This window comes from Fistularia commersonii, chromosome 35, assembly GCF_037954325.1.
Source record: "Fistularia commersonii isolate RoL2024-O1a breed Wild chromosome 35, RoL_Fcom_v1.0, whole genome shotgun sequence".
Lineage (NCBI taxonomy): Eukaryota > Metazoa > Chordata > Actinopteri > Syngnathiformes > Fistulariidae > Fistularia > Fistularia commersonii.
The window spans coordinates 5,314,973-5,338,525 of record NC_141318.1 but is presented as its reverse complement, the minus strand read 5'-3'; the positions used below and the strand labels follow the sequence as shown (position 1 = coordinate 5,338,525).

Below are 23,553 nucleotides of genomic sequence, written 5' to 3'. Positions count from 1 at the left end.
CTTGCCAGAGAAACCTCTCCGCAGGCTAATGAATTATCAAAACAAGTATTGTAAAGGTAAAAAGTAAATGGGTTTTCTATGATTGCGCACATGTCTCATCTACACAACAGCAGACATTTGTGTGCAACTTGGCTTGTCCCTTTAAAACATGCTATTTTACAAAGTCATCATCCATTTTATTCGCAATGTGTGTCCACCTTTCAAACAAAGCGACAAGGGGGATGGCGTTGCTAAATTAATGAACACAATTCTCAGTGTGATTGTGAGGAGATGAATGTGTACTTTGGTTTGCTAGTGATATTAACTTTTTAAACACCTCTTACAAATGCAGATATACAGTAAAACAGACTCAAAATGCATATTGGAGTATTAAGGAAGAATGTAGACTTAGTGCATGTAGTGTCAGCTTCAGCTTTCAATACTGGTCAACACTCAATGAACCGTCCACAAACATTTGCTACTGGAAGTTTTTTTTGGCTAATCTGTCCAAACACCCGCCTCATTGTTGAGACAACACATGCGTCGCTCTTCCTGGCGAAAAATATAAACAAATGTGTGGGGCTTTTTTTAAAATCAGAGGGTGAGGATGTATATTAGTTGCAGGGATAAATGAGTAAATAATAAATGAGGAACGTTGAATGACTTGGGTACAACTGAGAAATCTAAGGACAGAAAGGAGACTTCTCACATGATGCTCTACGGGGAAATTTCAACCTCTAAAACATTTATTTGATCTATTTACAGACAGTACAGTCAACTGAAAGAGAACAGAGGGAAATTGATGTCTATTGTGACACATCTGAAGAAAACAGCATGGCTGCATTGCAGTTCAACAATGGCTACAGTAACATGTGATTTCACATAGTTGGCTATATACAAATTAATACTTTTCACCAATATAGTAAAAATTACAAGATGCGGGATAAATTAATGTTCTTTTGAGAATATGATACAAGAGAAAGAAAGTAAAAGTAGTGAAATGTTTTGTCTTGCTAATCCAGTTTTTCCAGCTGAGTCCCTGCAGGAGAAGACAGCTCAAAGCATTGTTCAATTGCTAGACTGTGAAACTTGAAAAACAAAAATGAAAATAGATGTTGCTGTGTGATATAGTGCAAAAAAGGAAAAACTGCTAATGTACAGTCGGTACAGACCTATCCGGATAGTGTGGCCTGCGAGCGATGCATGTATACGCATCCACTATATTCTGTTCTTTCTTTCTTTTTCTTTTCTTTTTTTAAACGAGTGACACGAGAAATGCCTGAGGTGAGAGTCGTGCAAACACAGAAAGTATTGTGCTCATGTTCGAGAAAGAAGAGCTGAGAAAATATGTGTGCGGATCCTACTGTAGCATACTTATGTGTGTGTGTGTGTGTGTGTGTTTATGGCATCAGCATGCAGTATGTGTTCAAAAGCATGTAATAAATTGAAAATAAAACATGATCCAGAAGTATTTGGAGAGGCTATTGACTGTTAACAAACATCATAAATTATTTTCACCCGGCTTAAGCGTGTAACTGTACTTTCAAACTAAACAGACAATGGTAACAACATTATCTTATAACGTGTAAGGATGTTTACAGTCCTTTTTGTGATAGGCTAAAGTGCATTGTTAGATTCTGTACACTGGGGGGGCTGGAAGTTTAGAGTTTGGCACTGGTCATCACAAAGTCATCCAAAGCGCACCCTCAAGGTTACATCTCCAGGGGGGAAAAAAAAAAAAAAAATCCACAGCAAGTCCGTCAAAAAGATCACACAGATAGACACCACACAGGAAACTTCCGAGAACAATATCCCATCGCGCTAAAATGCATCCATTTTTCCTCTCTCGATTGAATTAATCTCGATTGCGCATGTTGCCGCAGATCACCTTGCTATTTCGCTAACACTCATTTCTTGTAAAGTACTTGTGCAATTTATTCATTTTTCTAAATTAGTGCTACGCACACTAGTTCATCATAATCTTGATAATCGAAACCGTGACTCAGCTGAATGAACGACAGCGAGGAGATCTGGATGCATTTTGGGCCTTTTAGACTCCGAGTGAAAGTTCTCAAAGCCTTAGAGCGAGTTGGCCGTACACTGACTTTTAAAAAGGGGGTCCGTCCCACTCAAAGTCAGGCGAAGGAAAGGTCGAGAGTTCGAAGGTTTGGAGTTCAAATCGGGGAAGTACCTGAGCTAGGCTGACCATCCTGTGCTTGTTGTTGGGGTCGGGCCTGGGGTTTGCATGGCAGGGCTGAGGGAGTGACATAGTTGAGGCTGGGGCTGTTAATGTCCCCCTCTCCCACTAGAGTCAGGTCAGACAGGGTGTCCTCCTCCAGCATTTGGACCCATTCTCCCCTGCCAGAGTCCTTGAAAAGACCCCGCTGGTCATCTTGAGAAAGGTGGATGGGAGACACTGTGCCAGGGAATGGGGGAAGTGGTCTGGCTTTCCTCCCCCCTCCACTCTCAGTGCCCAATGCGGAGTCTAAGCTCTGGGACTGATGGCTGGCGTTGAGCATATATGTACCGCCTCCCCTATCATTGCTTCTCGCCTTATTTCCCGGGCGACTGCTGCCGGGGAAGCTGCCGTTGTTGGGATCACTGGAATTTGGGGTGGAGCAACTGGGCGCGGGGTTGTGGGTTGGAGGCCCGGCCTGGTTGTTAGCCATTGGCGACAGGCGCAGAAAGTCTGGGAGCTGCAGGTCGCTCTTATTTAGCAGCCCTCGTTGGTCGTCTGCTCGGTTGCTCTGTGCTTTGGATATGAGGTTGAAGAACTCTGTGCATACACACACACACACGGGCATATTTATGTGTGTGAACACGCACACACACACACACACACGCACGCACGCGTGCACACGCACACACATGAGTAAACCCCTAAATTACATTTCAAAACAGTGAAACCAACATTGTAAATCAGAGGACATGCAGCAAGGGGTGTGTATTAATAAGTTAGACAAGTCAAAGCTACATTCAGTGTGAGCAAGGGTGACTGCACTACATGTAGCTAGCTTATAACACATTCAGTGCTGCTTCTGCAATACTGCAGACAGGCAACAAGGGTTAGTGTGAACACGGCAACACAGCTTCAAGAACAAGAGATCACAAAACAAAGAGAGGGAGGTCTTTTCATCTTTACCTTCAGCTTCGTCTATATTAATCTTTTTCTGCTTTCTTTTCTCCGGAGCCTTATGGAGAGAGACAGAATGGTTGGATAAAGGCTGGCTGCTTGTGTCAGGGCCGGGCCCAGCCTTGCCATTTTCCCCATGGGGGTGGGTGGAACCGGCTTTTCTTGATGGCCTTTCCTCCCCCTGGGTGCCACAAGGAGAGCGGAGCGCGGCATAAGAGCCTTCGTGAGTCATGATGGTGAAAGTATGGGCAGAGGAAGTGACAACACGTGGGGACTAGGACTAGCTACTGATGGTGTATTATGAACATTTGGATGGGATGTAGATTTTTTTTTTTTTTTTTTGATGTGTTGAAAGGGACAAATCAAAATGACTGCGATTTTGATTTCGGCTCGGTGGGATTAACATCCTGGACGGATGAAATTTTAGCTAAAGACACTGCCAGCGGTATGATCCATTCACACAACCACAATGTTCTACAGGATGTGCTCGGCAAAAAGTAGACTAACACATCTAACAAACGCACGAGGGACCAGCTGTCCGCAACTGAAACCAACATCCTACAGCGCGATCTGCTTTGACTAACAGCTTCAGCACCGTTCAGCGAGGACTCACTTCCCAAACCAGTGCATTGTTCGTGCTCTTTTCCTTTCTATAACCGCTTGGTATCGACACAGCAGAACTACATATTGTTGTTTTCAGAGCCAAACTACCGAAAGTGAGATGGGAAAGCTTAATTTATAGAAATACGATATGAGAGAGGCAGATCCCCACCAAGCAGATGAACCCCACTAAGCATAAACCCAACCTGAGTATTTTAAGATCCTACATAAGGCTCTGCGAGGCTGCTCTTATTATCGCCTGAAGAGTGGGTTTGTTTTAGAAGACAGAAAACCAGCAAACCAGAGAGAAGAGCTGATGCTTTTGGGCACAGGCAGACCACAAAAATGCGAACATTAGGATATCTGGGTGTGACGAGGCTCTCGGCCTCACAATACAGCGCACATGAGAACACGGCCCAAAACCTGCCAAAGACACACGTCATACACCTGCTGACATTTATAACACACTGCAAACAGGCATGAGTGGTGGAGGACAGCGAGGAAGACACTTAGTAGCGTGACCACATTAACCAGGAAGTGGAGACATTCAGTGGGTTACAGACCATTCCAGAGCCAGAAGAAAATTGGGAACTATGGAGCTGTTGAGGGGACTTACTGTTGTTGATTGGTTTCTGCTTGTTGAAGCCTGGACCAGGCTCTTTGAGGGAGCTGCTGAATGGTAGGGAAAGAGGCATTTTGGGGTAAAGACAGAATGAAAAAACTTTAAGGGTGCGAGAAGATGAAGCTCTTTATTTATGTTGTCAGTGGGAGAAATTGTATGCTTGTTCTTTACCTTTTCCTGGCGGGTGTTCAGCTATATCTAAAACCACTCGCAGCCCATCCAGATTAGATATAGGAAGACCTAGATCTAAAGGCTCTGACTCCCCACTCTGTATCTCACACAAAACACACACACACACACACACGCGCACACACACAAACTGTAAATGAGAACAGCTCAACGGCCTGTTTATTTCTGTTGAGCTACAAGCGGCCAGGAGAGCAGAGACTTACAATACGTGCGACCAAGTCAGAGAGGTGCAGGCCGTATTTGGCCACCACAGGCCTGAGGACCTCGGTCACTGGCTTGGTGGGCTTTGCCTTTAGGCCCACTGATCGGTTAATGGGAACCAAATCAAGTCTGAAACAAAAGAGAACACACTTTTTTTTTTGCCAAAGCTCGTGCGGTTAAAAAGCTTTAAAAAAAAAAAAGAGAAATCATAAGTGAACATTACTGACCTAAAAAGAGTGCGTTTTTCTAATCTGAGATCTCGAGAGCACAATGTCATACAGTCTTGGTCCAAAACAAGTGGCTGAGAGAACAAGACAGAGATGGAAGTTATAATACATGTCCAAAATATGTCCTAAAATAGTAAAACCGAAACATACGCACAGATGAGATAATACTTTTGAGAGGAAACAAATCATTCTTGGCTGGGAATATGTGAGCAAACTCGTTCAGATTATCTTCAGAGATAAATCAGATTATATAATTCCAGTGAGGCTACATGTGTTATCACGCTTAGTGCAGCCACTTGACTCCAAGAGGAGAGGTCTGACTTTCAAGTAGGACTAACAGCTAATTTACAGTAATCAACAGTAAACAGTCCAACTGGCATCTACTGAACTCTGGTCTGAGGTCAGTACTTCAAAACTACCACTACTGAGGCCAATACTTCAAACCTACCACCGGTCATGAAGCCCGATGAAGAAGCGAAATTACTGTTTATACGTACATGACTAATTTCGGAAGCTCAGAAGTACATTCACGTGTGGCTAATCATCGACACAAGTCCTTTGGCAGTATTTTGGCAGACAAGAATGTTCGTTTTAAAAGACTCAAAGGTGCACTGAATATGATATTTAATAACTGGAATCACAGTGGAGAGATGCAGGCAGGGATTATTGTCCTCATGGATGTGTGGCTGCTTATTGAATCGGAAGACAATGACTTGCCAAGAAATAAGTTGCTTGATTATTTCTTCTCTTATGGAATACTGTCATTTGCCGAGATAATTACATTCAGCTCCTCACAAAATATGTTGAGAGTAAAGTGGTGGCTTTAAGAAAAAGATCCTCAAAAAATAATTTCTTAAGCTTAGAAATCATTACATCATGAAAATTAATTAGTGTAACTGAGTTTGAATTTTTTTTTTTGGAAAAGTCAACATATATTTGTTTAGGAGCGTTTTTTTTTTTTTTGTTTGTTTTTTCCCCGAATAGAACCAAACATACAAGAAACAACAATGGTGAGTGTGTTCATGTGACCCGCCTTTTACAGAGAGATTATTCTGCGGATTTCATTCAAACACTTTATGTATCTGCATTCAAAATGTACATTAGAACTGTAATATTATGTTTCTACATTAAAATGATTCATTTCAAACTGAACATTTAGATTCTTGGTGTACCTTAAATATGCTTGTTTATTGTATCATACCGTATATATCATATTTTACATATCATACATATCATATTTTAGCCACCCGAAAAATCTTGTGCGAAATCTTTGTATATTTGTAACACGTAGATTACCTTCTCCCCACCGACCAGGAAAAGGTCTATAGCTGCCAGGTTGATGCAGAGCTTCTCACAAAGGCCCAGCATCAGTTCTCGGATGGACACGCCGGCCCTCAGCGGCACGGAGCAACACGAGCCGTCTGGCAAGCTAATATTACACTGCCTCAAGGGGGCGCTGCCTCCTCCCCGCTCTGCTGAAACCGATACCGCGCCACGGGAAACGTCCCCCTGAAGAAGGGACACGGAGACAGGGGCGAGGTAGGGGAGAGGCGATAAGAGAGTGAAATGTGGGGGGGTTAAAACAACAGCCTTGACAAAAGAGACAAAAGTTAAAGCGGGAGGAAGAGGAACTAAGTGATTATTTGGTCGGACCGACCTCATTCCTGCCTGACCCCGATGTCCCCAGCTCCAGACTGGCTCCTGAAGACAGCGAACCCTGGGATTCCCGGCGCCCGTTGCTACCAGAGAAATCTGGAAGGGAAAGAAAACAAAGAACTTCATCAGTGGTGGCTAAAAAAAGGACAAAGCAGGGAATAATTCTACACGTCAACATGGAGTCCGCATAAAGCGTGCGCCATTGAGAACGTTGTTCATTTTGTCATGTTTATTACAACCGTGCTTGCTGACACTTTACGAGGAACATCCTTTATATTTACAAAGTGTAAAAAAATATATTCAATCAATTCAATACATTTAACAATTTTCACAAACACCTGTCTCTACAGTGTTGAGTTCACCTATCTCAATCTTATGCATTATTAATTCTTACCGGGAGTGGAAAAAGCAAAGCCATTTTAATTTTTATATGGATATCAGAATGTAGGCCAGATTACACAATATGTGTAACTGCTGAAGATTATCTATGGGGGAAACCACGATTTAGTCCTTATGAAGGACATACTGTTCAGAGATGCTTGTTATTTAACAAGCAGTAACTGCTTTTCAGTTGTGAGAATTCAATAAAGGACCGTTTAAAATGGTAGGTACGGTAAATAAAGGAAATCCGGGAAAACTACTGACTGTAATTGAAGTCGGCCAGCTCTCGTTTTTTGGGGCCTTTTCCAAAGCTTCTGTTGCGCGACCAGGAAAAGAACATGCCCTTCCTGCGGTCTCCCGAATCCTCCCGGCCGTCATCGTTCAAAGATCGACCGGACTTGCTCCTTTTGTCTTCCTGTAAAAGCCAAATAAAATACAAGAGCCAAACCAACCCAAGGAGTTCTCAATTTGAAACCTTAACCGGGTTTAGGCCGCGCATGGGCAAGCCGACAAGCTGCATGATCAAAAACATAAAGCTCTGTCTGTTCTGGAACTGACTAAATTAATCTATTCTAATAGCAGATTTTTTTCATATGAAGTCTAGAATAGCTGATTGATGCACAAGAGAGCAAGGGTGAGTGGGAGTGCATTTTGCTACCTTCTTCGGTGTGGAGAGGTTGGAGCGGTCAGAGCCAGTAGTGCTGTGTTTGGAGGTGGGGCTGCTGGGGATGTGGTAAGGGTCAGGCAGTGGCCTGCCCTCTACCTCCGCCAGCATGCACTCCTGGTACAGCAGAGACTTGAGGAACCGTGTGTAGCTGTCAAACTTCATTAGGTTGAATATCTAGAGGGTCAAAAAATGAAAGAAAGAAGTTATCGCCAGCATACGGGGAGTGCGGGAAGGGATGGACGAGCACGGGAAAAAGAAGGGACGGCACGGGTGAAACATGAAAAGGGGCGAACAGCAATACAGGAATACAAACAAACGCAAAATAGCAAAAAGGATAGGAGACAGGAAGAACAAAATCCAAATTAAGAAAGAGGAAGTAAGAAAGGAAGGAAGGAAGAGGATCACAGAGAAGGAATGACGGCGGTGTCAGTTGTGAAGAAGAATTCTGCTCGATACCTTCAATATTCACTTGGCCTATCAAACTAATCCATGCAAAAAAATACAGATAAGTAATCCCAAGCAGAGCATGTTGGATGTACATGTGTGTGCTAAAGAGACCTTCTGACACACAGTTCCCAGTCAATCTTAATTGCACCACAAGATCTCCCAGAGCCCAGGGATGTTTTGGAAAAGCTCATGTCAGGATTTGAAATGCTTGTGTATCCTACGGAGAATAGAGGCTGATGAAGAGGATATCCTCCTTTACTTGTGACTCCTATTAGTGTTTGAACGTCTTTGCTCAGATGTTAAATTCAATAGAGCTTTTCAGCAGCTGCCCTCCCCCCACCATGACATGCAAATCCAAAAACCGCAGTTCACATCCATGATGTAGGACGACACGCTCAAATGTACAAGTGACCTTGCGCTGTGTGACATGCACCAATGAACCGTAAACAGAAGTCCGTTTTGCTATTGTATACACACACGCACACGCAAAAATCTCCCGTTCATGAGAAAGGCGACCGGCCGGGAATATGAAACTAAAGTTTGAGGAAAACTTTTATTCGTTACTCTGTTTGAATGAGCTCTTGTTGTGTTTGAGTGTGTATGTGTGTTAAGTCCATGCACAACCTGTAGCTGCTGCTCCTTGAACATGTCTGGCCGGGGGGCGTTAAGGATGTTGTCTGCGAGCTGAGCTTGGCTGTCTATGTTGACGGGCGTAGTGGCTTTACTGGACAAGAAGCTGTTGTATATTTCCCTGGCCCGCTGGGATAACTAGGAGGGGGTGAGAGGTACAGACAATCGATGGTGAAAGCTGCAAACCAGGTTGGAGAAGGGTTAAGTGCCCCTTTAAAACCAATAATTCAACAAGATAGTCACGACTCAGTGCACGACACCATGACATTTGAACGTGATGCGCTTCCGTGAGACGACACGAAAATCCTCTTTTTATTAATTTCAAACACGCATACATTAAAAAGGCTGAAAGAAATCAGACTGAACTGTACACATGTGACAAATATTAGGGAAAAGCTAGGAGTGTTAATCAGATTCCTCACTATCCGGCATTGCTTTAATCTAATATTGGACTTTGTGGTACATATGACCGCTGGAATAATCTATTAATCCTATAAATCAATAATGACTGGTTTATTAGTATGCATGAAAATACGTGAAGCGTTTCGAGGGAGCTTCTCTGCCACGCTAACAGTTCCTGTTGCGATTGCCATTCCTCTGTTTCAATCTCGATGCAGTTTTATTTGACTCTAATGGGCTTTGTAAAGGGGCCTACAGAGAAAATAAGAGGTCAAAGCGAGCTAAAAAGAAGTTTCTGCGGCTTTACTCTACGACTGCAAATGGAAAACTTGAAAGTGTACGGGTCGTGTCCTTGTATGCGTTTTACCTGCTTCTTGTCACTCTCAGGCACATGGCTGAAGAACTCGCATGCTTGCCAGAACAGGATATTCTCCTCACTGAACTCTTTTTTAAGGAATTCCTACAATATAAACATATGAATGCGTATCAAAAATGAAACAATATTCCAATTCAGATACATGAGTTGCCTTACTTTCCTTGTAAATTAACTACAAAGCAAAATATTTTGTCTCTGAATCAAAAAGAAAGGTATCATTTCTTGTCTTAGTGCTATAAATATTCCTCTTGGGCCGCTCACATGAAATATCCATCTCACAAGTTCACCTTTCATAAACCTGCATGTCTCTGCGAATGTGCTTTTGCCAGCATCCGTCACATGACACACTATCTTACCGAGAAATAGCGAACTCCCACGGGGTCCTGCAGCAGCCGCTCGAAGCAAACAGCCCAGCTGGCCACCCTCCTCTCTGTGTGACGCCGGTGACTCTGTACGCTGGGGAGGCTGGCATTACTGTTCAGACTGTTGTCGCTGCTGCAGCCCTGCAGCTCCACGCTGTTTAGTTCTGCACTCGCAAGCAAAAAACACACATATAAACATTAAACGCACTGAAGTTGTTGAAGTTTCAACAGGGAACTTTCACAGCGGTGTAATTATCAGCCTAAATCATGTATTATCTAGAGGATGGTGATTCAAATTTGAATTGAAATCTTGTTTAGCCTGTTTACTGCTTTCTTTTGACGTCTGCAGGGGCTGGAGTTACCTGAAGGCAGCACTGTAACTTTACAAATAGTAGTAATGGATTTATCATTTTTTTTCTCTTCTCTCTTCTTTTTGTTAGTTTTTTTTTTTTTCCCCTGTCATTTATTTAATGCAATAAAAACTATGAAGCGGATTATTGTGGACCTCGGCAGGGAGTTTAACACGGGTCAACTAACGACTCATTAATTTTTCACCATGTTCACCAAAAATTGCATTATATGTTTTCAAACTGGTCTAGACAGTGGCATGCTCCACATATTTGAAATAAATTGGCTCCACGATTCACCTCATGATCATAATTTATGATTGTCCTGTTCTTGCCACACACTGAGTGCAGGGCAATGACTAAATTATGTGCATACATTTGGCAAATTACACAGATGCCGTACCTCCGACCAGGCCGGTGCGGTACATAATGAGTACAAAAGGCGGAAGATAAGACTCTCAACCCTTATAAGAGAACAACTTTTTCCAGACTGCGATTTTTACTTGAAAAAAAAACAAAAAAAACATGTGAAGACACTAAAAAGTTTATGAAGTAGAAAAGCGAAGACAGCGTCCATTTGAAGTTTCTGTAGCTGGATTTAGACAGATCCTTGGACAGACAGAGGATACGCTAATAAGTCATTTTCGTCAGCACACATCCACCATTCCATCTGTGATTCTTTCCTTCTACAAAAAGGCCGATTGCGCAATTCGCAACAAATCGAACACAGAAAGCGCTTTTGAAGGGGACCCGCTGTTTGCTCGCAGTGCCCAGGGGCAGTTCTTTGCTCTTCTTTTTCTCGTAAGATACACAGTACAGTTCTTAATGGAGCGAATCCATCCGTCCATTATCTACCGCTTATTCTACTCTCGGGGTCATAGCGGATGCTAGATCCTATCCCAGCCGCCATCGGGCGAGAGGCAGGGACTGCTCGCCAATCAATCACATATAGAGACAAGCAAACATTCACACATCTGGTCAACATTCCCAATTTCTCCAGTTAACCTTCTGCATGTTTTCGGACTGTGCGAGGAACTCGCAGAACCTGGAGGAAACCCACACAGAAACGGGGCGAACATGCAAACTTAAGCAAATCCAGTAATGCTTATTTAACTTACACAACAAGGGAGGAGAGAAGGAGAGGCAAAATCTACCGAGCAACCGGAAAGTTTTCAGAATACATCCTTTGACATACGCGAAAATATTTTAGCCTAGGGCTGACCCCGTTGAAACAGACCTGCTCAAGACAACCACAACAGAACACAGATTTATAGACAAGCAGAAACAATCCATAAAAATCAAGATGCATATAACCGATTAGAAGGATTTCAAGCGTGAAAATGAGGCCATTGGATTGTTCAGGTTTTGGGTTTTACAATTTTCCAAATGGTAGAGAGATTTAGTTGAGAAACGAATTACGTTCAAATTACGTAAAATGCGGTTAACGTTTCTGAGGGAACCCAAGCAGAGGAAGATTCAAGAAGCCCAGAAAACCCAGGAAATGGCTGAACTGTTACTGTAACATGAAATGGATGACGGGTGTGTCGCTGTCTGATGATGAATTCATAAAAGAAGGGGAAAATGTTTGGCTGCGGATAACGTCTGATACAAAGATCTCTGACTTCTGCTATGGAGGGAAGGGCAAAAACTCTTTAATTCTGACGTTTTTCTTCAGACTCAATATTCATAGCATCAATATTAGTGGGCGAGACAGAGTTTTTCTTTTTTTTTTTAATTGAAGGTGTAGACCAAATTAAAAAACTACTACGGCAAGCCTAGACGACTTCAGCTCTGAAATCTTCAAGTCAGGACTATGAGGAGCAACAGGTTAGAAGTTGAAAAGGGAGAAAACAAACTCAACTGGACTGTCTTTATCTGTTCCAATAACCACGATTTAAAAATAGGACAAAAATAATTTTAAAATGTGTTAAGGGTGATAACTGATGAGGTCGTGAAGCCTTCAAACCGCACATAGGATGCCGCGTACTGTAAGCAAAACCGGTGGGAACCTGGTGAAATAAAATTTTGCTTTATAAAGACTGTGAGCATCCAGTTGGCTGGATAGCTATCAAGTCTACCCCTCTCCTCTCCCCCCTAAAAATAGATTTCAAAACCTGTGAGAGGTTATCGGAACTAATACTTTGAAACACAACATACAAGGATTCTGCGAAACCAGGTTATTTTCTGACACAAATTGCCCCGACGCAGGACCCCAGGGCTCTGGAGCCAGGCGCTTTCTCAGCATGACGTCTGTTGGGTCCGGTCATGTAAGAAAATTATTTGTATCCTCCTTTCCATGATGTTTTTGTGCAAAGGAGGCTCACAAGGTAACCTGAGAGATGATTCTTTACACCAACTGTCCGGTTACAGTTACACAAGTATGTATTTTCAGAAGTTTGGATAATATGTGAATTATTCTGCAATGCTGCGAGGGTAGGACGAGAGCTCGCGATCTTTAGCTCCGTTGCTTTATGGCACTCGATCCTGCAAACTGGCCCCCCTTAAGTGAAAAATCCCAAAACTTTGGTTGAAATAGATGTTTACATTTGAGGGAAAGGGGGCTTGTGGCTTCATTATGATGTCTATTATGATCTTAAAGCAATAAAAGAGAACAGTGTCGACATTTTCCTCTAGCATCCCAAAAACCGCTGCTTCACACTCTTGGCCGTCACATGATACACCGTGGAAATCTCCAAAAAACCAGAAGAACCCTTCGTTTCAGAGGTAAAATCTAAACATTTCTACACTTAGTGATTTGAGTATTTCGATGGCTGGACCGGGGCTGCGGTTGGAAGTACGACGGAGAGAGAAGCCAGTCATGGATCTGATCCAGTTGTAACAGTTTCTTCCCTGGCACAAAATCCAAGTTTTGTGTCATTCCACAGAGAGTCAGTCGAACGGGTCCCTCTGTCAGACGGCGGAAGGTTACAAATCAAGCTGAGGCCAACACAAGTAAACCGCGTCATTACATAAAGTAATAGGCAACCCTGAAAAAGCAATTTTGTTCTTTCAGGATCATTACATCCTTATGGTAACGGGGAAGTCATTAGATCAAAACGATACATTTTCATCAAACTAAATCACTAAATATGTATCGAATTACATCCCTCTATTTTTCAAATAAACAGAATAGTCAAGATTGGTGTTAGGTAGCGCTGTGAAATGATAACACATGCTGCAACTGATTTAAAATTGGTTTCTTTACACGACAACGTCAAAATACTTTACTCTCGCTATTTAACAAGCGCTCTTTTTACACTGTTTATCGAAGCCCGTAAAATGTGTTATTGTACAGTACAAGTTAAACAACCTCGACCAGACTTGCAGTAAGGAGGTGTTTAATCATTTTAACAATCTGATCTTTTTCTTCAGCGCCAGACTTCAGTGTGTCTGTGTTCTGAAAGTTTGAACAAAGTTGCAAAACAAGATCAGGAGACAGAAAGTAACGGCACAGAGACAAGCTGAGGATAAACCAGAATAAAGGTGCCCTGGGCGCCAGGAACTGAAAGTGAGATACTCAGTAAAACAAAATCTGAGGACGGCCGGAAGGGAAGGCATCACCGGTCAGGTGCCTGAAACGACGCAAATCCTGTAAATTAACTGAGGGCCCAGTACCCAGCCCAGAGCTCAGCCCATGTGATTCCAGTGTGATTTCCGCTTGTGCACAAGTTCCACGCCGTTCGTGTTATTTTTGACAGTTTTTCACACAAGCTGTGTTTTTAAAACAATCTCCCTCTCTGTTAAAAAGAGGCAGTGTTTATGGGGTTACAGGAGCCGGACTCTATCGGAACACAATCCTACCAGAACTAGATTATTGCAGAGACATATAAACTATTTTTTTTTTTGGATGAGTCAGATTACAGACCCTTTTAAACGTCTGACATTTAAACACAAAAGGCAGTCTTTGACCTTCTGACCCTGATTTTGAACAACTGATTTTCTGTCTTTTCAAGAAATATCAACCCCTTTTTGATTAGAAAGTATGCAATGGTATCTGCAAATGAAAAAAAATGCAGATTCCCTAAATGTCACTAAAATGTCTCGTAACGAACTGCTCCGATCAAAAATTAAATCCAGCTGTTTCCCCTGCTTTGTCTAAAATGCCAGTGCAAATGATCCATAAAACAACAAAACTGATGTCATTTACTTACACTGAATACTGTCCAATATAACAATAAAATACATCCGATCAAAAATAGCAAACAGAAAATGAAGAGCGCGGTAAGTGAATAAGCTTGTGAATGAGACGGGTGTGGAATAGGATGCACTGAGTCATTTCACTTAAAATCAAAATCACCGGGATGCAGTATCAAACCCGGGGGTCGATGAATTATCGCTTTTACGGGGAAAATGACTAAAGGTACCAAGCACGCAGTGAGAAAAGACTTTGGGCAAAGGAGCAATACTTGAAGTGGTACGTTAGAACGGCGTTAAAAGAGTGAAATAAAACAGTTATGTCAACTTCTCAAGCAAGCAACGGGCATTAATGACTCACTCACAGCTTTGTGGCGTCTTAATTTGATGCAGTGTTGCAAAGAGACTTCACTGGGTAACGAATCATCACACACTGCCACCGAACGCACCACTTCGGGCTAAACGGAAAATGCGTCATGTCACAGCTTCCCCACTCTGCCGTGGTGAAGTGTTTCTTATCCCTCACCTGAGCAGAGCTGGTAGGAGCCTGTGTGGTGCCAGCGGGGCAAGTAGCGAATCCTGAGGGGTAACCAGGCCCCTCCATCCATACTCACCCTACAGGGGCCCCTTGTAAATTCAAGCGACACCCGCTCATAAAAAACAGACAAGTATAAAATGGGGGGAGAAAAAAAAAAAAGGAGAGAAAGATCCACGGGAGGAAGAGATGCAACCTTGCTGATAACAGACTGGACGGAGTCAGGTCGCAACAGGCACACACCCCCCTGCACACACACACACACACACACACTGCGAGCTTCAAAGAAGGTAAGTGATACATGCATGCACAGGTCTTGAGTTGATGAATAATTCAGAAATGGGAGAGGAGGGAAATAAAACCACCGGAGCACCGGCATGTCTACCGGCGGGGACATATATGTAACCCACCATCCTCATGCACACACACACAAACACACACACACACACACACACACAACTACAGTATTGATGAGGAGTGTTAAAGGATGGGCACTACCGAGACTAATAAACCCTACGATCCCCACACAAACATACTATACTCAATATACTACTGCCACAACTTAATTAAAGTGTATATGTAGAAGTATATTATCAATGTAATATTGATTGAAAAGGTTGTGACAATGTATATGTATATGTATATGTATAAATGACAAAATCTGCATCACCTATGCGTTTCTGTTTTTATTTTGAAATGTCCCTTTTAATTCTGTTACTATTAGAGAACAGTAAGAGCATGGGGGGCAATTTTTATGATTTCATACCATCCCTCTTCACTTGGATTTTTTGTAATAAATTTGTCAGATTCATATCTCGCATGATTTTTTTGTAAGCCATAACAAATGTAACTGACGGCGGTGAAACGGCCCATCATGTTTTATCGCCTCATCTCAACAGCAGGGGACTGAAATGAATCCAGCGGTCGTTGCGTCATGGCGCTGGCAACCATCACATCGTTGTCTGAATAATCGATACAGTGTCTGTGATTTATTACCAAGTTCTGTGTCCAAACTCTGCTCCTGCTGTGGATCCAGCGAGCTGCAGTGTCAGAGTCCTAATAGTTGAAAGGTGACCTTCGGTGCTGGTTAAGAGTAGATTGTTTTGTTTAGCCTGCTGGGGACTGTAGCCCAGTGAGCCATTCAATTATCATTTAAAAGCTAATTATCCGGCAAGCCGGACTCTGTTTTATAGTGTGGGCTGGAATCGGCTCAAAGGCCCTCAAGTGGTCTTAACTATTTGGTTATTTTACCGAATAATCCCATGCGTTTCTTTTTGCAGTCTGTTTTGATTTAAATGTTTGTTCAAAGCACATACTCTGGTGTATTTTACCTGACAACAACTGCAATAGTTCCTGATGTTAAATACATTAGGAACTAAAGCTTCAGCTCTTGTAACTTCCGTTGCTGATTTAGAAACAATGTCTGACATTATTAGAAAAGATAATGATGATAAACCAAAATTTCATTTTTATTTCTTCTTCTATTTCTTTGTCCAATTTATTTGAATTTTGCACTACTCACGCTTGGTAAAGATATTCTATTGGTAAACGCTTGACTGGTTTTCCTCGTACCAATGGAAAGCTTATGGAACAGAGTTGGATGTTACATGTTGTTGACATACTAATTTAAATATCCCAGTTGTTATCAGCTGTGCCCTCTACAAGCCAAGCTGCCAACAATTAAAGATAATCTGAGTGAATGAAAGACAGTGTGAAAATGGATTAAACTGTCCCATGTGAACAAAAATTAAAGTTTCTCTTTAGGCTTGGTAAATACTGCACATTGTAAACAATTATCACAGAACAGCTTATTTTGTTTCCGAAGCTGAGATGACGTTCATTATTTAAACTCTACTAACTTCATCTAGATTTCTGTTTTCAATAGATGTTTCAAAATTATATTATATATTACATAAGGGCGATCTGCTGGTTAGAAGGGGCTATTTATTCTTCTCCATATTATAATTATTAGCATTATGATCATTATCTTGGTGACAGTGAATTTAACCTCCCTGTCTCTGCTCTGAACAAGCAGGAAGATTAGGCTTCACACTCTTAACAACTGGAGAGCAACAATTAACATGTCTGCTCTTCCAGACACAGGTGGTGTGAATCCCTCCCATTTGCTGACAACTGTCTCTGACGGTGAAGAGTCATGACGCTATTTTGTCTTTCCCCTTACTTCATGGGACCCGGCTTTTGTTGTTCCAAGGCTGAGTTCATGCAACACGTATGCCTATTGCCTCAGCGCTGGTCCATTGAAACAGATACAAAAACAAGTAAAACAAAAACAAAACAAATAAATGCTGAAACAAATACAAAAAGAAATACAACAAAGCACATCTTCCGATATGCTTTGTTGTATTTGTCTACCTGTTGACAATCTACCTGTTAATAATTTGGTATACTATTAATACTATCACATACTGTTTACAACACACTGCTGCATGAATGTTTGGTGTTCGCAATCGCATTTCATGCCATTTAAAACTCGGTTTTACTTCGTATCGTTTGACTGGAGAAGCAACCATTTCACTATGATCCACAAATACAGTACGTCATGAAATTTTGCATCGCACATAAAGTGAAACTAACCCATCGGACAAGTACACTATGCTACGATTAAAATGATAACCTGCAGCAATCTGGTCTCCTCAGGTGAAATAAACACCTTTGTCTTCCCACTGTGTCCTGTCTGGGTATAGCCACTGTTGTGGAGCTTAATATGTTTACAAATATGGAATTGTCTCTCTGTACAGGCCTGCAAAGCGCAGCAAGGAGTGGAGTTTGGGAAGAAGTGGAGCAGGTCAAACCTGACTTGTCTATAGCTTCAATGAGTTTAGGCTGACAGAAATGTGTGAAGGAACCACCATGAGTGTGACCATGACCACATGATCACTGAACAGGATAATAAGGTTTTTTTTAAAAAAAAAAAAAAAAAAAGGGCAAACAGACCCAAAATCATTCACACCAGCAAACCGCAACTGTAAAAATGGTGGGAAAAATAATTGACTCACCTCCATCGGAGACAGCGGCAGACTGTAAGAAAGCACAGAGAGACATGGATTAGAACCCGTCCTTATCAGAGTTTAACACACATTCACTCAAGCCCATACGGAGTGCGAGGGCCAAAAAGGCAGCTGCCCGAGCGCCCACTTTTAGCCACATGGAGTCACAGACTGTTTCTCACAGGATCTGACCCATCATCGCACGCACTTTCACATCATGACACAGTCAGGATGGCACCCTCGCTGGCGTCTGCGAGTGGGCGGAATCATCTCAGAACTGGCTGTGCTGGCTCGGTGAGAAAGAGAGGTGGGGCTTTGTGTGTGTGTGAGTGTGTGTGTGTGTGTGTGTGTGTGTGGATAGTGGGGGAACTTTGGGTTTACCTGCCCCCGATTTCTCACTCAAGTGTTAAGCGAGATGTAATGATGCGAGATGCGACGGCTTATTTAAACAGAGTAACAAAACACTCTACTCGATCGTGCCAGCTTTTACTATCTCAGCGATAGAATGACAGATCTGCGAAAAGTCAGGACCAAACTTGAACACGGCAGTGGATTTTTGTTTTAAAATCTCGGCTAACCTGAGCTGGGATGAGATCATTCAACATAGACGCCTGTTAGACAGCAAACTGCGGGACCGTGGAGAAATCACTCTGAGTCAGAGAGCAACAGGAGGGAAAACAATAATGGGGGGTTGTAAGAAAAGGGGCAAGAGTGAGACAAGAGGGGAGGGGTGAGCAGAATTTGAGACAAAGGAAGATTTTAAGAGACCATAGGTGAGGACAGCTATTGCATTTTTATTTAACTGGCAAAGATCTGGCTGCAGGGAAAACATGGATTTGCTAGAAGTGCTTTTCACTGTAAGTTTGTTTTTTTTGAAATCTCGTTGATGATCTCATTGCTCCTAAACAGACGGATGGGAGTCTCTGAGGATTACGCTGTGAGTTGCATCTAATGACCACTGGGTTCTGAAAAACCGTGCAGTTTCTCCCACAATTTGCTGTTTTTAAAATCTCAGCTGCAATGCAGCAATCCAACTAAAACACACACCATGCTGCGAAACTCCCCACCGAGGCCATAAACTCATTGGGGAAATGTTTACCCTGTTACTATAACGAGTGAGACGCTGAGACATCTGCAAAATCTGGCTTCTTTCTAAAAGCACAAAAAGCGACCCCTTCTGGCACCCGAGAGAATGCAGACTCGAGTCTCTTCCACAATGACTTGTGTGTTCATCATAAAGGGTTTGGACCAAACTCCCAAGTGCTGCACATTATGTGGGCACGTCGAATATTGCAACAGACAACAGACTTTGTGGCAGCACAATGACCACATGTTTGGATTTAAAAAAAAGGATCTCGTGTTTCATGAGTGTATGTGTGTTGTGGAGAGAGTGTATTTCTCTGAGCGCTTGCATACACGTTGACCAAAGACCACTGGTTGTGGGATTATGTCTTCATTTTCCCAACAATGGAACGACAGACACTGGCTAAAACAAAAATAGAGAAACAGTGGACTTGAATGAGTTATCACAGCTCGCCTTATAAAAACATTGGCACCCGTGAATAACTTCTTTCTTGTCCCTTCCCCCCAAAAAAGCAGTTACAAAGAGCTGTGTAACATTATATTCTCTTACCATTAAGTAATACTACGTTAGTGATTATTTAGATTTTCTCCTTCACTCAGGTTAATGTGAATCGACTCATTTCCCAGAATTGATAACCTTGCCCTTGATATATGGTATTGCTTGCGCAAACTTTCAACTTTGATAAGGAGGCACTTCTAAAATATGAAGACAAAAGACAATAATTCTGGAAGGAACTGTACAAGAGAATTTTTTTTTTTCTAAAACGCTTGCCGTGTGCGCATTTTTAATCATTATTGTTGTTGGTCTGTTAAGAAACGTATCTTTCCAGCACATCATCAATACCAATGTGTCAAACGCTGGTTTTAAAAACCACTGTGCATTCTTATATTTTAGAAGAAATTGACAAGAATAGATTCTAAATCCAATCTCTATCCAGTCCACTGATTGTACAAGGTCCATTTGATGACTTCCATCCATCTTAGTTCTCATGCACCACTAAACCATCTGTAAATGTTTCTCCCGTGACATGGTCAGCCGAGTCAACTGCGTGCCTCCCTTTACCTCCAGCCGGCTGAATTTTTAAATAACATCTGGCTGCCCCTGAAATGGTGTAGATCTACTGCATACGGCTTTCGATGTTCCCTCCCATTCTGCTGTCTTCAGACACAACACTTTGGACCAGTGGCAGTTAAGTAACAATAGTCCTGAAGTTTGAGAAATCAAGTCTCACGCAACTTTATTTATTTTGCTCAGCATCCAGGATTTTGATTCCATGGAAGCGTTCCTTCAGAAGAGGAGGTGGAGTTCGACCGACCCCAGTTCCCCTTTGGTTCTTTCGTTTAGAGCAGCATCCGACACCAGTGATTGTGAAGTGACCCGTGATAGGTCAAAGTCCTGCTTGTCCTAAAAACTCAGCTTGTTTTCTATGACAGCAAAAATGAAAAATCAGTTTGTGCCTTGAGAACACCTTGAGTGTAACCAAAGGATTGGTTCTTTGTCCTTCGCTACCGCTGGAGCAAGTAACTTCAAGTAACTTTTCAAAGTAACAAAGTTACTTTTCAGGTAACTTTTCAAAGTTATACTGATGAAGTGTACAGAATATTCATGTAAAACAGATCATCAGCATCATACCCATTTTCAAAAGCCATGCTTGACTATGTAAGTTATTTGGACAATAGAATTTCTCAAAGTCAAGTGCAGCTGAAGAGTTTTTCTTGACTTTGCAATTTTTTAGTGCTCGCGGTTAAAAAAAAACAAAAAAACAAAAATGACTTACTTCAAGTGTGTGTCATGGCTTTTCTACTCCTGACCTATTCTTAGTTTTTAAGTGTTTGAATTTTCTCGCAATGTCGTCCTTGCGGAGGAGGCGCTGTAAAGAGGGACACTTTATTACCCAACTGAATCAAATTTCAACCATTCAATCCAAAACTATGTTAGAATGAGAACTTTCTTCAGTAACTTGTCATACAGTTATACACTTTGCATGTATGAGACTCTTGTCACAAAGTTTAATGATTGAGAATATTTCATATCTGACCCTCCTGGAAGAAAGATTTGCGAGATTTTGTCATGTGAGATGTTCTTCCTCTTTCAAGCCAAGGGTGTAAGGATAGATGATGGAATAAATTGTTCAGGTTATAAGGCTCTGACAGGTATATTAAATGTTGTGACTTGGGGCTGAATGAGGTTTGTCCTGACCTGACTTGACATTTATGCTTGTTCAGGTTCTCAGATTTCCATACGCTTTCCTTCTAGGTTTGTCTGGTGCGTGAAGAACATAGAATAGACACGGCGTGGGTACTCTTAATTGTTGCTGCTTCAGACTGTAAACATTTCTCAAATGGATGTAATTATGCCCGTGAGTCGTGTCTTGTTGGAGCTGGTCGAAACGAAAAATTTCTGCCGTCATCCTACAGTCTGTCATCACGTCACACAGTCTGTTATATTCACTAATGGATAACGGAATATGAAAGTTCAGCAACTGCAATTTACACGTGGAGATGACACACATTTGATTATGCTGAATGACTAGTGCAACATATTTGCCAGCTTCAGTCATTTTCATCCTGCCCAATCCTTAACTTCAGCCAAGTGGTCCTGGTTTTTTGGGGTAGAACCTATCTAATCACTGGGATTATCTATTCGAGATCGTCCCTGGAAGAGCAGAAGCGGGCACTGGCCTACGAAAAAGAGATTTAGTCAATTTATAGCAGCAGATTATAGCCAGAGCACCGCAAAGAACGAGAAAAAAAAAAAATGACAGAGGCGGAAACCTCAGCAGTGGTTACCCGATCCTTTTGCTTATTAGAGCATCTCACACACATTTCAGCAGCTTGTGTTTTTTTTTCTCTGATGTGTGTGTGTGTGTGTTTCGAGTGTGTATTTCAAATGGGTGTAGTCTATGCATGCATGTGGTCAACATCTGTTTAAGACGGTGTTGTTTTTTTGCATGTTGGATGCATTCTTTTGCATTTGTGACAATGTGTGTGTGTGTGTGTGTGTGTGTGTGTTCACTCCCCCATCCCCATTCAGTTCTAGTGATCACTTCCAGACATCGTCTGTGGTGTTGTGGTTTGGCCCCTTGTAGGGGCCCCAATTCCTCTCCCTTCTCTTCTTTCCTCTCCTCGCTCTCCCAATCCTTTTGTCTCCTGTGTTTCCTGATCAGGTAACACAATTCTCTCCTCTTCTGTGACTCATTACCATTTCTTTCTCTCTTCCGCTCATTCAAATCATCCTTTCCTTCGTCACCCTTCAACCCTCCCTCTGTCTTTCCCTCGGTGTTCCCCCACATCTCCTGGCAGATCCCGGTCATTTCTGACAGCTTACGTGGGGAATGACCGGGATTTTCCAGACTTTCCCTTCATTCCTCTGTGGGACGCTTCACCAAAGCCTCTATCCGCAGGGATGCATGCAGCTGGAAAATGTAATGTTGATAGTAGAGAATTATAGAATCAAATATGTCTTCCACAGACTACAGCCTGCAAAAAAAAAAAAAAAAAACGGTCCTTCCATCTCATAGCTTCCATGTGCTCTCATCCTTCACAGCTTTCAGATTTTATCACCCTACATCATGTCTTCGGTTGTTGAATTTCTTCTGTTTCCTAGTTCCAATATTGTCTGTTGATAATTAAATCGGATATGGGAGGAGTACCGAGAAGAGAAGCATAAAAAAAAAAAAAAAAAAGTGATTCATCGGCACATATCTGATAAATAGGACTTCCACATGTTAAGGACTTTTTTTTCCTTCTTCTTACAAGGATAGAAGATCCAGACGTCTGTCTGTTGTGACGATCAGTCAGTATAAAAATTGAACCTTTGACTTAAAGTACCTCAGAAAGTGCCAGTCGTGCTAGGAGGGGAACGTGGATATGAAAAATGAAATGTAGACGTGCTATTATTCTTATTAAGCGTCTGCTTACAGGCCTGAAGAGCTGGATGTTTCTGCAGGTATAAAGTACATTAAAAAGGTGTAAATACAGCTGAATTGATCTGGTGTCTGTCAATACCTGCCATCTCGAATCAATAAGGCCAACATACCGAACCTTTCCAGGTGTTCAACCTTCTCTAAACAGCTCGCTTTGAGATTTATGTCTATTTCTGGTAAGGCAATGGTTTGGCCGTAAAGGTTTACCCAAATCAATTCATGTTACTGTGACTCAACAACCCACAAAGCACTATTTATTTTAGCTTCTAAGTGTTTTCATGACTGGACAAGGTTGGATTGCGGATTGTGGCATTTGCATAAAAAGTATAGCTCGCTGCAATATTAAACAACAGAATTGTATTTTTTTTCATGTTAATTGATACTGACTGCTACTGGTCATTACAACAATATTAAAAGACTTGGAGTCAGATATAAACATTACAATGATTAACATTGGTAATGTTTTTTTTTTCAGTCAGTCAGCTAAAATTAAGTCAAATACAGTGTTTTCAAATGCACTTTCCAGTCCAATCATTTGCCTGAACATCAGAAATATCATTACTTTGCATTATTGCAGTTTAGCCTTGTCTTCAAACTGTTGGGATCTATTTAAAAAAAAAAAAAAAACTAGAAATGTGAACAATTTAATTT

General features: G+C 41.9%; 1 protein-coding gene across 6 annotated transcripts in view; it reads right to left on the bottom strand.

Annotated features, from left to right (window-relative positions):
• Positions 1-688: 688 nt before the first annotated feature.
• The window catches only part of rgs12b (regulator of G protein signaling 12b), a 49,583-nt gene continuing 26,718 nt past the window's right edge, over positions 689-23,553 (bottom strand). Inside the window, exons 6-19 of one of the 6 annotated variants that reach the window (XM_086142407.1) lie at positions 17,903-17,924; positions 9,864-10,033; positions 9,499-9,591; positions 8,727-8,870; positions 7,647-7,829; positions 7,253-7,403; positions 6,609-6,703; positions 6,248-6,460; positions 4,952-5,025; positions 4,727-4,853; positions 4,506-4,602; positions 4,329-4,384; positions 3,122-3,293; positions 689-2,755 (exon numbers count right to left, since the gene is read on the bottom strand). In XM_086142407.1, the coding sequence (XP_085998533.1) occupies positions 2,154-2,755; positions 3,122-3,293; positions 4,329-4,384; positions 4,506-4,602; positions 4,727-4,853; positions 4,952-5,025; positions 6,248-6,460; positions 6,609-6,703; positions 7,253-7,403; positions 7,647-7,829; positions 8,727-8,870; positions 9,499-9,591; positions 9,864-10,033; positions 17,903-17,924 (2,199 nt within the window). In that variant the 3' untranslated portion in view covers positions 689-2,153. The remainder of the gene's footprint in view (positions 2,756-3,121; positions 3,294-4,328; positions 4,385-4,505; positions 4,603-4,726; positions 4,854-4,951; positions 5,026-6,247; positions 6,461-6,608; positions 6,704-7,252; positions 7,404-7,646; positions 7,830-8,726; positions 8,871-9,498; positions 9,592-9,863; positions 10,034-17,902; positions 17,925-23,553) is intronic. The other 5 variants (XM_086142409.1, XM_086142408.1, XM_086142410.1 and 2 more) reach the window with 5 other exon arrangements.